General features: G+C 39.4%; 1 protein-coding gene across 5 annotated transcripts in view; it reads right to left on the bottom strand.

The window, feature by feature from the left end:
• Positions 1–157: 157 nt before the first annotated feature.
• KCNAB1 (potassium voltage-gated channel subfamily A member regulatory beta subunit 1) overlaps positions 158–17,933 on the bottom strand; it is a 281,028-nt gene continuing 263,252 nt past the window's right edge. For all 5 annotated transcript variants that reach the window (XM_018557036.1, XM_018557039.1, XM_018557037.1 and 2 more), the window contains 6 exons: positions 17,045–17,130; positions 14,974–15,094; positions 12,497–12,591; positions 10,085–10,205; positions 9,438–9,526; positions 158–354 (listed from right to left, as the gene is read on the bottom strand). In XM_018557036.1, coding sequence (XP_018412538.1) covers positions 265–354; positions 9,438–9,526; positions 10,085–10,205; positions 12,497–12,591; positions 14,974–15,094; positions 17,045–17,130 — 602 coding nt within the window. In that variant the 3' untranslated portion in view covers positions 158–264. The remainder of the gene's footprint in view (positions 355–9,437; positions 9,527–10,084; positions 10,206–12,496; positions 12,592–14,973; positions 15,095–17,044; positions 17,131–17,933) is intronic.

Genomic DNA, 17,933 nt, shown 5'->3' with positions numbered 1-17,933 from the left:
TCCATGTGAAAAGTCCCAGAGCCTCACCTACCACGTTAAAACGGCATTTTTAAAATCCCAGCATTAGCAGTATGCATGAAGATAAATGTTAAGAAACAGGTACAAAGATTAATCAAACTTTAGAGTTTATCTTATGTGCTTTTCAAGTGGTAGCACTCTCCAGTCACGACAAGTACTTCAGCAAGGGAATCCATTAAACATGGGCTTCCAGTACTATATACAGGGCACTATTATAACCATGCAGTCCGCTCTTCATGCAGTGGGTTATGATCTGTAGTCCTTTTTGCTGTATGGCTTGTTTCCCAAAATGTTGTCAACTTCATTCACAATATGTGATGTCATCTTTGGAAGAACCTAAGGACAGTGAAACACAATGAAGAAATACAGTAATAATTTGTGACAGTTTTGGTTTAACAGATATTAATAAGATGATGCAATATGAATACTGTACAACACCATAGATGCAGTACAGTATATCTAAAGCAATAACATTTATTTTGTTTTTATTTTGCTTATTTAAAGCATCAGACGCGTTATGTAAAGCTAACGTGTTAGGGGGTTCATGGCTTGAACTAAATGAGACATCTAATTAAAACAACATTTGGACTTTACTTAACATGTTCTTTTCTACCATTAAATGTTCTCAGTGTTCTGATTAATCCTGATTAAGAGCAGTTGGGTTTAGTTGACAAAGAAGAGAGTCTGAAGTCAGAAGGGTTCCTCTGGTGTGAGGACACGCTGGGATGCATTTCCAGGTCTGTCTGGCCTTACAGACAGACACACCAATCAAAACATCTGACATAGAGTGGATACTGCCTAGTCAGCGAGACTGTGCTTGAACAAGTTAAGATTCTGTACTGATCAGACTGGGCAGCCGAATAGCCAGGAGGCTGAATATTGCTTTGTGGTTGTAAATAAGCTAAAACAAGCCCCTCCCAAGGTAAACCTTTATGATTTCCGCTTTATTGATGAATAAAATTGGGTAGGAAGCCCTGAAATGTACTTTGGATTAAACTGGCTATGTATGGTTCACATATCTGCTGAATCAGGCAAACTTTGTGCCATGGGTGGCCATGTCAACACCATTGGGGTCAATGGGGTCAACGCACTTTGCAAAATCAAAGGAGCTGGGTAGAAAATGTTGGTTAACCAGTGACTGCATCCAATCAGATGCAGTCATCATTCAGATTTTCAGACAGCCATGGGTGCTGAACATAACACATAATGGCCTGGCACCCAAGGTCGCTTGATCTAACTCCAGTCAAACACAAATAAAGGATATGATAGGCAGGAAAGCTATTATTGTTTGTGATCACCAGGCTTGAGGAAATGGCTGTACAAATGGCATAGGCCTGCAATAGTTTTTCCTTAAAGGTTGTTAAACATATTTTCATTTCAATGCCAGGCATAGTAAATACAGGCTTGGACAAATTTGTTAGTCCCTTTACAGCTCATTGAAACAATGCATCATTGCTCCTGAAAAGTGAGGAAATTTAAAAAAAAAAACAATTGTCTCATGTATTCCTGCATGCCTTTGGTATGTCATAGAGTAAAGTAGAGAAAGTGTGAAAAGAGAATATTAATCTACAAAGATATTCTAAAAGCACATACAAATAATACGAACAGCGCTCTCGGATTGGGCCAAGGGAATAGGGTGCTGTAGCTATACCTCGCCTGCAGCCCTAGGAGACAGGAGGAGTGCCTGCACTTGTGGAACAAAAAACACACGTGAGGGCGCAAGGCTAGAGGGACTATGAAACTTATTGAAACAAAGTGAAGGAAGCAAGAGGAGATGGATCACTTACTTTTAAGTGGGTCTCGGGACCGGATGGATGTGGAACAGTGAAGGAAATCGTGGAGTCCAACGTAGTGCAATCAGTGAAGGTTAGTGTGTTGCCTTGGGTAGCTCATCACGGGAAAATGAGAAGAGAGGGGTGGACAGGGGTGCAGGTGATGGCACACACAGTGTGTCCATGTCCCCGCTGAAGCAATGTGAAGTGCCAGTGATGTGAGGACTGACGTCAGGCTGGGCTGCAGCTGCGAGTGGAGGAACTCGGGCTGTGAGATGGACGTGTCTGGGCCAGTGTCCGTGCCGTGGTGATGATGTAGGATGGAGAATCGGCCGGGATGGTGGTGAGGTGAGGAGGGATGAGGAAGGATCAGGTTGGTGAGGTAGTGGGTAAAGGCTCGGGAGCAACGCGTTTCGAGGATGTTACCTCTTTGTCAAGCTCATTAGGAATGGTGTGACACTGCAGCCCAGCCTGACGTCAGTCCTCACATCACTGGCACTTCACATTGCTTCAGCGGGGACATGGACACACTGTGTGTGCCATCACCTGCACCCCTGTCCACCCCTCTCTTCTCATTTTCCCGTGATGAGCTACCCAAGGCAACACACTAACCTTCACTGATTGCACTATGTTGGACTCCACGATTTCCTTCACTGTTCCACATCCATCCGGTCCCGAGACCCACTTAAAAGTAAGTGATCCATCTCCTCTTGCTTCCTTCACTTTGTTTCAATAAGTTTCATAGTCCCTCTAGCCTTGCGCCCTCACGTTTGTTTTTTGTTCCAAAAGATATTCTAAAATGGTCTAGACAGATTTGTTGGCACTCCTGGAAAATATTATAAATACTTAGATCATAGTGATGATTCAAACCAACTCTGTCCTGTAATTCTTCTAATACTGAACCATGTAATCAGTCAGTTGGCCTATTTAAATGGAGAAAAGTAGGCACTCTGCTATTTGATATCACTGTGTACACCACACTGAACATGGACCAGAGAAAGCAAAGGAAAGAGTTGGCTGATGATATTAGAAAGACAACATAGACCAGCTATAAGACTATCTCTAAGCAGCTTAACGTTCTAGTGACTACAGTTGCACATTTTATCAAGTTTAAGGTTCATGGCAGTGTAGCCAGCACTCCTGGATGGACCCTAAAGAAAATTTACCCCAGACTGAACAGAGGTACAAATGAAAGATAAAGAACAAAGGAAAGCTTCTAAAGAGATACAAACTAAACTCCAAGGTCAAGGTACATCAGTGTCTGATCCTGCCATCTGTTGCTTTTTGAGTGACAGCGGGCTCAAGGCAAGAAGGGAGAATGTCTTTTGGACAGAAGTGGAGCTTTTTTTCTGACTATTCTGAAGTGGTCGTCTATGAGTCATATTCTGAATCCTATTGAACATCTATGGAAAAAGCTGAAACATGCAGTTCTAAGGAGACATCCCTGAAACCTGAGACAGTTGGAGCAGTTTGTTGAAGAAGAGTAGGCCAAACTACTTGTTGGCAGGTACAGAAGTCTCATTGAAAGCTACAAAAAAAATGCTTGTTTATAGTGATTGGTTCTAAAGATTGTGAAACAAAATACTTTGTTGTTCAACAAGACTGCATATATGGGCACTGGTAATAAATAGATCGCTAGATGTGAAACACTTTGTAGTGGTTTAATGGAATGACTATAATCACACAGTTTGAAGTTGGATTTGATAAATGTGGATAATGACATTGCACAAATAGGAATTTTCATTGAAGCTTGTTCACATCATTGAGATATATCTAAAGTCCTTGTATTAAACTGATTTTTTCTCACCAATCAAGACACATGGGAACACTTAAAACAAGGCTAATTGATTTATACACATCACGGGGTATGTATATAAAATATATAATTAAAAAAAATATATATATATATATATATATTTTCTTGTACAAAAAAATGAATAAGGGGCAAATAAATAAGTAATCAAAAGAGCTACACAAATAGGAGGAAACAAATAATAGTAAGCACTATGGCACTTTATTTATTTATTTTAACTCACTTGGGTGATAGACTATTATTAGGGTTTAAATTAATTTTTCTTTATAAAATTAACTTGAAGAACAATAAATAAACGAAGAACAAATAGTAAATAAATGAACATGGTTATGTTATAGATATCAGGACTCGAGACGGTCCTAGTGTGCATCTGTGGCTCCACTGCATGAAAACTCTGGGAGGGCTGGATAATTATCCTGTCTTCCTGGAAGTAGGTCTTTGGACCATCCCGGAGTCTGGGGTGAGTGCCTGCATAGTTAAGCTATATTAAGGAAGAAACATGTTCAGCTAACAGAATATATAGATTTGTAAAATATGGTGTATTGATGGACATATTGCTAAACAATGATTTATCTATTCATAACCAGATTCTTGCCGGGAATAAAACTCCCTGAGGAAGCTTAAAAGCGAAACGCGTTGGTTGAATTGGAGCAGTTTATTACTGCACATGAATTATGTGACAAAATGAGATGTGCATATAATATGAATGGAAAATGTAAATACATAAATTGTGAGAATTAGGCAAGAACCTAGGCTTTGAGAATCATGCTGATCAATAATAATGAATTTTAACCTTTGTTATGTATGAATTTTAATGATTTGTAAAAAATTTATATAAATAGAAAACCCTCTGACGCCTCTTTAAAACCCCATCACAACCTAGGTTGTGAATGTTTTTGTATAAACAAAATATTAGGTTTGGGGTCCCATAATTTTTGTTCATGCCAATCCATTTGTTTTATTGTTGTTTTATTGTTTTATGTAGAATCTTCTGCTGAATCAAAAATCAATATCAAATTCTGACCTTTATTAACTATGGAATAAACAATGATAGATGCCAATTACTTTGGTCAGTCCGGAGATAGATTATCATTCGAACCATCCATGGATCTTGGAGAACAGAACAACATTGGGATACCATCGTTCTAAACCAGGAGACTCTCCTTTGATCTGGACACAGCCATTAAAATATACCGGAGCATATGTTCAGTAAAGGCAAAAATATCCACAGCGGATAAAAAAAAAGCCGAGATAAAGCTATTCTGTCTCCTGAACCTTTTGCATTTACAGCTGATCCACAACATAATGTTGGTGATATCATCCCAGTCCCCAGAGGACATGTACCTTTGATCCAGCCAGGAACATTTCCTCCCTTTTCTTCTGCCCTGGACACAGCCACTCTACAACCCAGACCAAACGTTCAGTGATGGCTATTTTACAACAGCAAAACAGCGGAAAATAAAGCCGAGATAAGGCTAAATATCTCCTGAACCATCTTATATCTACAGCTGGGTTTACATATACTCATGGCAAAAATCATTCCGGTCTCCTGATCCAGATCCACAAGTGGAAAATACAGTGAGTGCAATGTTTTATCATTCAAGTGAAGCCTCTCTTTTTGACTTTATCATAATTTTTTTTATATATATATTTCTTCAATATCTTTTTCTTTTTTTTTCATACACGTGTATGCTCATTCTCCGTTTTTGATTTCGGGAGACCGATACTCCTCTTTCTCCAATGTTTAAACTTCCCAACCCACGGATACCCTTCTGATATCCGATACCACGGAATACAGGTACAAAAAGCATCCCTGGGCGAACCTTACAATATTCATATACGCATATATTTATATGCATATGTATTTTTCTATTAATTAGCCGTGAGCAGTCATATATATGTGTTTTCATGTTTGTATGTTTTTTGATATGTATATAATGTTTTAAAAATATAGAAATAAATACAATTTCTATAACCTATTTGTTCTATACTTTGTAACCATGGTGGAATCCCCTTCTGGGGAATATTCGTGATTTTGCTATTAATTACACTAGGGGACCCACCGTGTGAATTAAGTGATTTTTTGTTATTGATTATATACTTTGAATACCTTCCTTCCCCATTTATATATTATACTTTGGTCAGTTTCAAGTTATTTCAGAGAAATTTGTGGGTTCTTCTTCTTTTGGTGGAAGGGTACCAACAAATTGGTCCACATCTGTAAGTATTGGTACATCAGAAGCCCTCCTAATTATTGTCTTTCAATTGGAGAAACTGAATAATGAACAATAACAATATTGCATATCCAAACGCTATTAATTTATTCAATATACTATATGGTATTTAATGGTTTTCCAATGCTGATCTAAATCATATATAAATCTCTTGTAGGTGTTGCGTTTTCATTACCCCTCAGTGTATTTGTAAAAAATAAACTATTCCTGGTTATAATGATAACGAGGCATAATGGTTACACATAGGGGTGTATTTACAAAACAGTTGCAGAGCTATTTGTCCCGCGAAACTGCAGATACATTTGTTCTAAGTGAATGAGGGCAAATACAAATGTTATTTGTATATTCTCTTTTCAGGTCGAATGTCATTTATACAGAAGAATGCAGTGAATCAGGAAAATACTGCATTATGGCCACTATATGGAGTAGAGGATAATAGGAAATAAATACTTACTGTATTTCCTATGCTCATCACCTCCATCTAGTGGCCATAATGCAGTATTTTCGCCGATTCACTCTAATTTTGTGAATTAATTATATACAGTCTGGAAAGAAAATATACTAAAAACATTAGTTTTCCCCCATTTGCTCAGAACAAATGTACATGGCAGTTTTGCAGGATAAATAGCTCTGCAAAGGTTTTATAAAATCACCCCATCGTTACTGTGTCTATAGTAGAGGAAATTAATGGAGCAGTAGGTCTATGCATATTGATGTTGTTCTGTTATCATTAGATGTAGCCTGTTATCATTTGAGGATTTCTTTAACTAGGTTTCTATGGCAGATGTGCTGTGTGCCATGCACTGATCAGCAGAGAATAAAGGGCGAGAAAGGAAAGCTTGTTGAGCCCAGCTGGTAAACGACAACATGAAAGTTACAACAAAGGGAATGTTTGTATGTGAGTGGATTTCTGCTGTTAACTAAACGGGTCCCAGTAGTTTGCTGGAAACCAGACCTATGAGAGGGGATTTCTGATATCTCTTTCCACTATGCTTGGTACATAAAACCCGTAGAAGTGTACAAAGTAACTTAAAGATTAAAAGGAACAGTCCACAATAAATGGATATTTCAGTGTGGTACATTTTGAGAAATTTTGTTATGCTTTACGCCATAGGAAAGAGACCACTTATAATGCAATTAACTAAGGCATTAAAACAAAACAAAATAAGTGTTTTTGTACAATATTGCGCAAAATATGTCATACAATTCAGATGAGAGAAACAGCACTACATGTATTCAGTTTTTGTGCAGAGATTGTTTTAGAAGAGCAGGACATTTTCTGACAGAAGCAGAAGAGTGCATGGAAAGGAAAAAGGGGAAAGGTTTAAATAAGGCAACCTGCCATTTACAGAAAAAGTGTAAAAATATGTGTCTGCAGTGGTGGCGGATGTGATTCAAGCACACAGGAGTCCTAAATTACCGGTATATCAGAACTTAATTCTATGAAAAACACCAAATGTAAGATTACTCAGGGGAAGCTAATGAATTCCTTCCATTAATACCTTGTTTTTTTGAATGTATTAGTGATCTCTTAAAGAACACATTAAAGTTCCATATTTACGATATTATTCACTCTGGAGTGCTACTTCTTGATAGTGTACTTCCAAAATGTTAGGATACAAGCAAGAGCTGCATTTATTAAGCGACTTAAAAGAGAGCTGTTTAAAGTCAAAAGAAAGGTTTCAATTGAGAACACACTTTTGCAGGATGATTATCTCTGCAAATTGGTTGGCAACCAAGTCAGAACTGTAGCAGGGAGATCTTGCATTGAAGCCCCCACAAAAAAAGAGGACAGTGGCTGACTCAGGCCATCAGACTCTTTCTACTACTGAAATATCACTTCTGGGTCCATCGATCCTTTGAAGTGTACTTATGATTTAAAGTCACTAATTTAGTGGTTGATGAGTTGCAAATCTTGGCATGGTATAAACTTTGTAACTGTGTCCAAGGGTATAGTCATGCCCTAGCTCCCCAGCTTGGATGGCTTTATGGGCTGGTGGTGTGGCACACTGGCTGAGGACAGTATCTCAATTTGCATTGCTAGCAAGTCACAAAGCTTGGCAGGGACAAACTTTAGCCTCCCCTGACATCAATTGTTATGGATATGCTAATAGTATGAGAGACAGACCTGCAATACAGAGGTGCATCTACCGTGTTTCCCAGAAAATAAGACCTACCGTGAAAGTAAGACCTAGCACTATTTTTCAAGATTCCTGTACTATAAGACCTACCCCGAAAATAAGACCTAGTTTGGTGGTAGCATGTGAGGGGGAACTTAAAGAGCAGGAGAGATGGTATCAGCCTGCATGGACATGCTGTATTAAGGGTATGACAGGGGACTCCCTCTGGCCAGCGCAGTGACAGGGAGCACTCCAGTACCATACTTCACCAACTGCTGTCCCCCTGAAGGCACTGCTTAATGTAATGGTACTGTACTGTAATGTATACCGGTAAATGGTACCATACTTTACCGCGCTGTCCACGGTCTGATGTCCTCACTGCTGCACCGCTGGTACTGCAGTCCCTGATGGCAATGGAAGCCAGCGCTGTAGAAATCAAGGCTGTGGCGGCGGAGGGAGCAGAACCGCATTAGCCGATACTTACTCTATAGCGCCGGTTACTGTGACAGGCGGAGTGATACCAGATGCACTCCGCCTGTGAAAGTAAAAGAAAGGGATCAGTATTAAAAAAAAAATAAGACATCCCCTGAAAATAAGACCCAGTGTGTTTTTTGGGGCCAGAAAAATATAAGACAGTGTCTTATTTTCTGAGAAACACGGTATATTCTACTGTGTAGCAAGGGAGGGAATTTAAATTGTATGTAAAGGATAAACGTTTATAATAATAGCATTGCCTACCTCCTGTTAATTACCCTCTTTACCTTTTTGTTAATTGTGTCTTGCCGGCTGCAGTTTTTTTAGGCTTGTCTAATTGTCCTGTTCCCTGTGGACACATGTCCCTTAACCTAAGCATGGTTGTCATCTAGGGGTGCTTGTTTTCCCGTAATAAGTTACATTTTGTGTCACGATACATGCCTGTCTACTTTGACTGCACCAAATCCATACTGTTTGCAATCCTAGCCTACTTCTCAGTCGTTCCCACTATCTGTTAGACCAGTCATGCCCACAGGCTCAGTTGTGCTGATGCAATATGTGCACTGAGAAATGTAGTTTTTATAGCAATGTCACGTGTGAGAAATTGAAGGGCCCTCCACATCCGGAGCATGGGGTACACAAAACAGTAAGTAGCAGTTACAGAGTGAACAGTGGTAACTCTTACAGGCTAAAAAGAGAGTATTTGTAAAAAGACTTTAAACGAAAGATGAGAGCAATCCATACATTTGAGAAATTAATGATAATATTAAGTAATCTATGAGATTTTAGTTCTACTTTAAGATTCAGGTGGGCACTTTTAGCATCAGTACTTTTCTGGAAGGATAGTCACTGCCACCATCATATTTACTGTGTATAGCCCAATGTGCTTATGTGCAAAGTAAGGCTGTGATTGCAGCCCAGTGCAGGGAGGTCCCAGACCTTTATTATCCTTGCCATATATATTCAGTCATTATGATCATACTAGAAGATTCATAACTTCTCCTACCTGAATAGCTCCAAGATTTTCTACAAGTTGTTCGGGATTGGAAGACCCTAATAGGACAGAACTTACTCCTTCATTCCTCAGGCACCAAGCTGCAAAGTAAAGACATAACATTTTCAGTTGTAGTCTTATATTACTATAAATCAGAGCAGATGTTTGGTAATATTTATTGGCAGCTGAAATTATATATGAAAGAATGCAATATGTTTTGTTACCTATTCAGTTTACTTAGGCAACATTTCTTCGTACAGAGCAATCTCCTTCTTGGCTCCACATACAATATTCAAGGGCTTTTTTAAATATTCACGTGGGCTGCTCACACCACCCTTCAAAGCTTAAGGCTGGGTTCACACCTGGGCGTACGGAATATGTGCGTTTGCCGCGCGAGAGCTATCCGGCTGTATCCTAATGGATACGCGCGGAAAATACGCCCCAAAGTAGCTCCTGTACTCCTACGCGCTGAAATACGCCCAGGTGGGAACCATGCCCATAGGCAATTATTGGTTTTCACACGTTGAGCGTTTCACAGCGCGTCGATCAGCGATGTAAAACGCCCAGGTGTGAACCAGGCCTAAATGATAGTTTTTCATGAAGCTTGGTTTTTGAAAGATTTTTGTAGTTGACGTTATGTCTCAGCACATACCACTTACCTACTGCAAGCTGTGGCAAAGTGCACCCAAGACGCTCTGCTATTGGTACCAAATCTTTAAGCTTGGACTGTTGTTTCCGACCCTCCTCACTCAGTATTTTGTCCTTCAACCACTGGTAGCACTGGTGTACATAGAAGAAACAGAAATCAACATGTGACAGAAGGCATTTAGGGAACGTTACATATAACTAGTGGGGATGAGTGAACAAAACTGAACAAATTCAGATGTTTGGACTTTTCCAATTTACATATAGCTGGTATGTACAAACATTGGCCAATCTGTCAAACGTGGTTTGATCTCATTTTGAATGTACTTTTCATTTCCCTTTTCAGTAAGTGTGCCCATTGACTGGAACATACCAGCTCTGTAATAAATATGAAGACTTGTATTCCACATCAAGGGGGCACATGGCTCCCCACTGTTCTAATGCCAGCCTGTATCGTAAGGACTTGTAACCCTGCTTCCCCCACTCCAGTTCTGCATTTTAACTCAAGTTTTTAAAAAAAACAAAAACACAAGGACCGCTCTGCCATAACACCTCATAGTGTTTATTGTACTATTTTTAATTGTATTGCACAAAAGGTGGAGATTGCCTCCAATTGAAAATAGGTAAGTTGCAGATAACTACACCAGGTTTCTGGTTTCCAACACTTCTTCATGGCGAGCCATAGGTGCAAAAAAGCCTGATGCACCTTCAGCTCTGGTCTAATGTTTATAGATAGGGACCATTTTATTTTTCAGTCCCTTCATTTTGAAACACTGATCTGTTGCTGTGCGGCATATGGGCTGGCATTAACACAGAAGGGGTCTGTCTGCAAAGCCTAGTCCTAGTCATTCTGTAGCCTTTAGCGAGGTACATTATGATTAAAACTTCCATAGCAAGGAAACCAGCATTTTAATAAGGTGCACTTTTCAGGCTGTCTTATTTTAAACAGCTGCCCCTTTAGAAACGTACCTCAGAGAGCGCCCAATGATAGTAAGGCTGTTAGTCTTTCAGAGAACACTTGTTTTCAGCAGACATCTAAAATGCACGTGTTCCCAGATGACTCTCTGCTTGCTGAGTACATATGGGCAGGCAGATTCATCGAGAATGTTAAATTAGCATTTTGCTTTATGAGGTTACATAAAAATGTCTGTAAACATTATTTCCATTTTCCGCAGCTGCTGATATGTGCTGCATGGAAATTGAAGTAATGTTATGAACACAAATTAATGGGTGAGTCTCTTCATGAGACATACATTTAGAAGGTACTAAAAAATTTGTTTGACCATTTAAAGAACCGTATTCTACATCGTAGAGGAATGTTTTACATATTTGACTGAACTTAGGAGGTACTGTCTTAAATTGTATGTAAATCCTAACAATGAACGGCTCTTTTGGTCTGTTAAATACAGACATTTCCCGCTTACCGACTTACCTGCTTTGCGACCACTCGCACTTACGACCGACCTCCGATCGACGGCGAAAGTGATGTCCTCCGTTCTTCACTGCGGGTCCCGGTAAGTATTTTATTGCACGATGTACAGTACACTGTGCAGTACTGTACATCTGCAACACTATACAGTACTGTACTAATGCAGTACAGTTCTGTATAGAGTTCCTCACTTAACGACCAATTCGTTTAACGACCTGGTCTTGGAACGGAACTCGGCCGTTAAGTGAGGTATACAATTAAAAGTGTTTTGTTATATCTGTTTAATAGACATGTGCACCAGCAAAAAATTAGTTTAGTTTAGCTTCCTTTTGATTCGGATTTTGCTTTACAGTATTTTGTTTTTTCGGAATTCGGGTCCGAAAGTCAATTCGTTTCGGAATTCGGATTCAGACGAAATTCGTTAGCGGAAATCCGTACGAAATTTAGTTTCTAATTCGTTTAGTTTTCGTTTCATTCGTTTGTTGCAGCAAAGTGACATTTAAGAGGGAAAAAATGTTTTTTTTGTTCTCAAATGTCACTTTGCTGCAACAAAATTTCGTCCAAAAAAAACGAATCGGAAATTCAGATTCGTTTGCATTCGTTATACCTGTAATTCGGAATTCGGATACATCTCGAATTTCGATTCGGAACAAAACGAATCGCACATGTCTACTGTTTAATAAGCGCAAAAAAAAACATTGATCATATCAGAAATTCAGAGTTGCCCTATGCCTTTTGCACACTTCCTGCGTTATCTCAAGGAGTCTAATTACCCCTCCCATTTTTAATCTAGGACTACAGAATTATGGGGAGGGCTTGATTAGTTTAGAAAACTAGGCAGGGCTGACACCACTCAGCTGAGTGCATTTTTGGTAGATCAACAAATATTTTTCTGTTGCTGCAGGGTCTTCAAGGGATAAAACATGGGGAGATGTGCATAAATTGAAATACGAACTTCATATATTTTTTTATTTTGCCCTGACATACACATGAATACCTTTAGTGATGCCCGTGTACTTTCAGGAACCCCATTCTCATATTTTCCAGAGATAATGCCACAGGCAAGGGGGGACCATGTCATTGCACCAACACCTGTAAAACAAAACAATTTCAGATTTCCCTGTAAAATAGTCGGCGTCTTTGAGATTTTTGTGGCCGCTGAATCTGGATACTTAATCAAGTGTGATGAAGTGTAGAATGTGTATTATACATCAGTGCTAAAACTATTACTAAGATCTTTACAAAGTGAAACTGTAACTAATATTTCAGAATCTGATTATGTTGTGCCTAGGGCGCAATGCCATCTGGCAACTCTCCGAAGTCCTGTAAGCGCTCCTCTGGTTAGGAGGATCTTTATGCAAATTATAGAATGCACTCTAATTTGTAGCTACCCAGAATGTGTATTAAACGTGTATGGCTGACGTCCCAGTGGTGATTCCAAAGTACTACTCCACTTTACCCAATTACAGTTACTTCACTAAAAGAAATGATGCAGAATGTTAATCGATAGCATTAAGAACAAAAAATTATTACAGTATTATCTTGTTTTTGCTGGGCAAAAAAAGAGTAGCCATGTTTTATTTATTTTCCTAGAAATACCTCCTGTGCTAATTAAACCCTGGTGTTTCTACATAAACAGGGTTAGGGCACATATTTTTTGCAACAGTATTCATTGGCCATTAATGACTTCCAAGCAGTTACTAGTGATCACTACACATGCAATTGCATATAGTAGCCAATGAGTGCACATACTTGGAGAATTGTGGTATTATTACTATCAATAATCACTACTATATGCTATACACCCTTGTTCCCTATTTGTAGCAATCACTAGCTAAGGCTAAGTTGTGTCTGGTTTGGTACACATTCTGGATATAAGCATTTTTAGCATATGTGCACTTGAGCATATAAAGCCACACAGAAGCACAGTGGCCTATAATACCAACATTTTGCTCCTCCTCCATAACCCAGTGGACATCATCACCATCATCATTACTTATAGCTGCTACTCCTGCCCTGGTAGCTAGGTTTTTTTTCTGATCAAGAAACCTCTACCATTTGATGCAGCAATGATGAAGAGGGAGAGAGGAAAAGTACAAAAATTAAGTTGATAAAGAGTGACTCATTTGCTGTGGATGTTCATCCACATCCCCAACAACAACAGGAGAGTCCATTTTTTCCTCCTCTGCACCTGCAGAGTGTCTTGGAAGAAAAATGTAATACTTAGCCAGCCATCTGCTTTGATGTTCAGTAGACCAAGTTGTCAGACATGCTAGTAAGTCAACCATTATTAATAAAAGTGTCCATGCACTGTAATCTCATGAGTCTAAGATAATGGCAGGAATTCCCTCCATGTGCTCAGGTGCAAATCAATACGGACAAATGGAGCAGCAGGTACAGCTAGGGATAGTACTTTCAATTTGGCTTTCACCCAGACAAAGGTTTAGCTACGTGGCGCCTATGAACAACATAAAATTGGTCAGTGACTAAATTATACAGCATTTTAGCAAAGCAGGGATCATTTACTTTCTTGTAACCAGGCATCGGCAGCTAGGCCTAAGTGTCACCTACTGAAGCTCACGGAACAACTGACCAGGTTCAGATTCCTGCTGCATTGTTGCTCCTCTGCCTCTGTCATTGCGGCCAACATCAGCAGCAGCCACTACAAAAGGCTATATGAGGGTTATGTGTCTTTACCTACATGGAGGTTTTTATACTCGCTGTTTTAGACTTACCTATTTTGTGATACAACTCAGGCAGTTGGACTTCCACCTTCTCTCTTTGAAAGAGATGATATTCTGCTTGTTCACAAACTGGAGGTATTAGGTTAAACTGTCTGGCTACTGAATATGCTTCCTAGATGCAAGAAGTAAGATAATTACTATTTACAATTATTACCCAATATCTATCAATCTATCTATCTATCTATCTATCTATCTATCTATCTATCTATATGTAATACTTAGCCAGCCATCTGCTTTGATGTTCAGTAGACCAAGTTGTCAGACATGCTAGTAAGTCAACCATTATTAATAAAAGTGTCCATGCACTGTAATCTCATGAGTCTAAGATAATGGCAGGAATTCCCTCCATGTGCTCAGGTGCAAATCAATACGGACAAATGGAGCAGCAGGTACAGCTAGGGATAGTACTTTCAATTTGGCTTTCACCCAGACAAAGGTTTAGCTACGTGGCGCCTATGAACAACATAAAATTGGTCAGTGACTAAATTATACAGCATTTTAGCAAAGCAGGGATCATTTACTTTCTTGTAACCAGGCATCGGCAGCTAGGCCTAAGTGTCACCTACTGAAGCTCACGGAACAACTGACCAGGTTCAGATTCCTGCTGCATTGTTGCTCCTCTGCCTCTGTCATTGCGGCCAACATCAGCAGCAGCCACTACAAAAGGCTATATGAGGGTTATGTGTCTTTACCTACATGGAGGTTTTTATACTCGCTGTTTTAGACTTACCTATTTTGTGATACAACTCAGGCAGTTGGACTTCCACCTTCTCTCTTTGAAAGAGATGATATTCTGCTTGTTCACAAACTGGAGGTATTAGGTTAAACTGTCTGGCTACTGAATATGCTTCCTAGATGCAAGAAGTAAGATAATTACTATTTACAATTATTACCCAATATCTATCAATCTATCTATCTATCTATCTATCTATCTATCTATCTATCTATCTATCTATCTATCTATCTATCTATCTATCTATCCTTAACTACCTCCCGGCCGTTGTGGAAAAACGGCCGGCCGGGAGCTCCCTGGATCTGAGCGGGCGTCTTTAGACGTCCGCTCAGACATGCCCCCTCGCACGCGCCGCTGGGCGCGCTCAAGTGGGAAATGCCCGATATTTAAAAACAGGCAGCGATGCCCGTTAACATACAAGCGGATCGCTTGTATGGGGTAACGATCGCTGTGTCCCCCTCCGCGATCCCCCCCGCCATTGTCCCGCTGGTCCCGGGATCAGCACGGTGCCTGTGTCATAGGGGATCAGAGAGAGATCGGTACACGAGCTCCCTCCGGTCCCCTCTCCGCTGCAAGAATGCGGAAGTGTTGTATATTACATCACTTCCGCATTCTTGTGTCACTCTCCAGCTTCCAAAGCTGATGAAGCAGATCTCTGCTTCATCAGCTTCTTTTGGGGGTCCCAGGTGACATTAGGGGTCTTGGAGACCCCTGATGTCTCCATAAAGAGGACCTGTCACATATTTTGCTATCACATAGGGGGTTTTTTATTAGCCCGCTATGTGATAGCAATAAAGTTTAGTGAAAAAAAAAATAGGAAAAAAAAATGTAAGTTTCCCCCCCCAAAAAATTAAAGTTACACATAAAAAAAGAATAAAAAAACGATTTTTAAAAAAAAAGTCCCCACCCATACATACGCGCATGTAAACATGCGTCGGGGGCGCATACATGCAAAAACGTTGATTGCGCCCATTATACCGCACATGTTACATATCGCCGCGAACGCTGCAGTGAGAGCAATAATTCTGGGACCATCAGTCACTGATAACACTAAACTGATGAGCGGTAAAAGCTTTTAAAATGTCGCCTATGTCCAATTTTGGGTATGGTAGTTTTCTGCGATTTCGCGGGTGCGCACAATTTTAAAGCTTTATATTTTACCAAAAAACTGGGTAATAATAAATGTTTCCTAACATTATGTAAAAAAATAACTTTTTTTACCTCAAATTTTCACCAATTTTTCTTAATTATATTAAAAAATAAAAATCACAGTGGTGATTAAATACCCCAAAAGAAAGCTCTATCTGTCCCCATAAAATGGTATACAATTCATTTCAGTACAGCGTTGCATGATGGAATAAATGTCAAAGTACTGCAGCACTGAATACTGAAAAATGGCCTGGCCAGGAAGGGTGTCTAAACACCTGGTCTTCAAGCGGTTAAAGAAGATCTCCAGAAAAGCAGCTCAATACAAATGTAAAATCCATATACATTTACTATTTAACCTGCAAAAGATTTTAATTCTATACATATCTCTGCCACACTGCACAGAAAGAAAGATTACTATGCTGCTTACTGGTTCAAATTTACGGCTCCCTACATCACCTCCTTGCTAATTTTTCAGAGGTAATTATGGCAAATTATTGTGCAAAGAGCAAGCAGGAACTAAGGAGGTGACAAAGAAAACTGCATTGCTGAGCCAAAGAATAGGTGTGCCTGGCTTGACTATGCAGTCTGAAAGAGGTGTGTAAATCAGAAGACTGGCTTACCAGAATTACTAGTCTACTGCCAAGCAAAACAGTTTTACATTGAGTATAGTTATTTCAACTGTGTATTTAGCTGTTTACCTGTAGTTCCTCTATAAATAATCTATGCAAGAATGCATGCTGCGTGCTAAATCTGATTGTAGCTTTGAGTTTATTTCCCATTTGAATTATTTATGCATATGATAAATATAATACATTACTGTATGAAAAACAAAAATGAAATATAATCATTTCCTGTGCTGGAAAATAAATAAATATTTACTTATTTAAATAATATTAAGTGATATCTAGGTATACTTTACCATAATTTCCATTGCACTCCAGCGTGATGTTCCCCAGTACATCGCCATCCCTTGATTAATTACATAGGACATTGCCCTGACAATTTCTAGGGAAAAAGCACAAATATGAAATGAAATGTATTTGACACAAAATAATGTAGGAGCTTTTCCAATATGTCACTGTAGGCTAGTCAGCTAACATAGGGACAGCTGGTTACCTCCAGCTAGTCAAAGTTATTTTTCTGCATAGTTTTTGGGTCCTATGTAAATAAAGCAAAAGGAACGTCTGCATGTTGCCTGCTGTAGTAGGATCAGAGCTTAGCACACAAAACTAAATCCTATGAGAAACATGCCAGACATGGGGTCTATTCACAAAAGTGTGAAGAGTTTGGAGAAGGCAGGAGAAGTGAACAATCTAGGCCAAAATAGCTGAACTGGAAAGTGAGCAGAATTGGTGAATTTTTCCAAATCGGCTATTTTGTTCTAGATTGTTCACTTCTCCTGCCTTCTCCAAACTCTTCACCCTTTCGTGAATAGACCTGTATGTGCTCAGAAAACCCAACTGTAAGGTAAAAGTATATATCCTTCAGCTTATTGTGGTTTCTCATTGCAACTCCTTTTGTACATTTTCTTACATCTTTTCAATATGCATACTAAAGCAGATAAAACTCACCTGAAATTCATACCAATTGCCGACATATAAATCCTAACTCCTTGTTAAGACCTGTGAGGGCCTCTTTCTCCTTTTTCTAAGACTATAGTGAGGATTATTGCAGTGCACCCAGTTACCTATTACCTTTTTTTAAACAGCAAAATGTATTAGGTAAACCCACAGTCTGTTTTGTAGCCAGAGTAATAGATGTGTGATAGAATATGACTCCATAGGCCATTTTGGGCCTGGCGAGCGACA

Source organism: Nanorana parkeri, unplaced genomic scaffold (genome assembly GCF_000935625.1).
Source record: "Nanorana parkeri isolate BGI_ZX_2015 unplaced genomic scaffold, ASM93562v1 scaffold263, whole genome shotgun sequence".
NCBI lineage: Eukaryota > Metazoa > Chordata > Amphibia > Anura > Dicroglossidae > Nanorana > Nanorana parkeri.
Note: the sequence above shows the minus strand (reverse complement) of the source record. Positions and strands in the feature narration are given on the sequence as shown.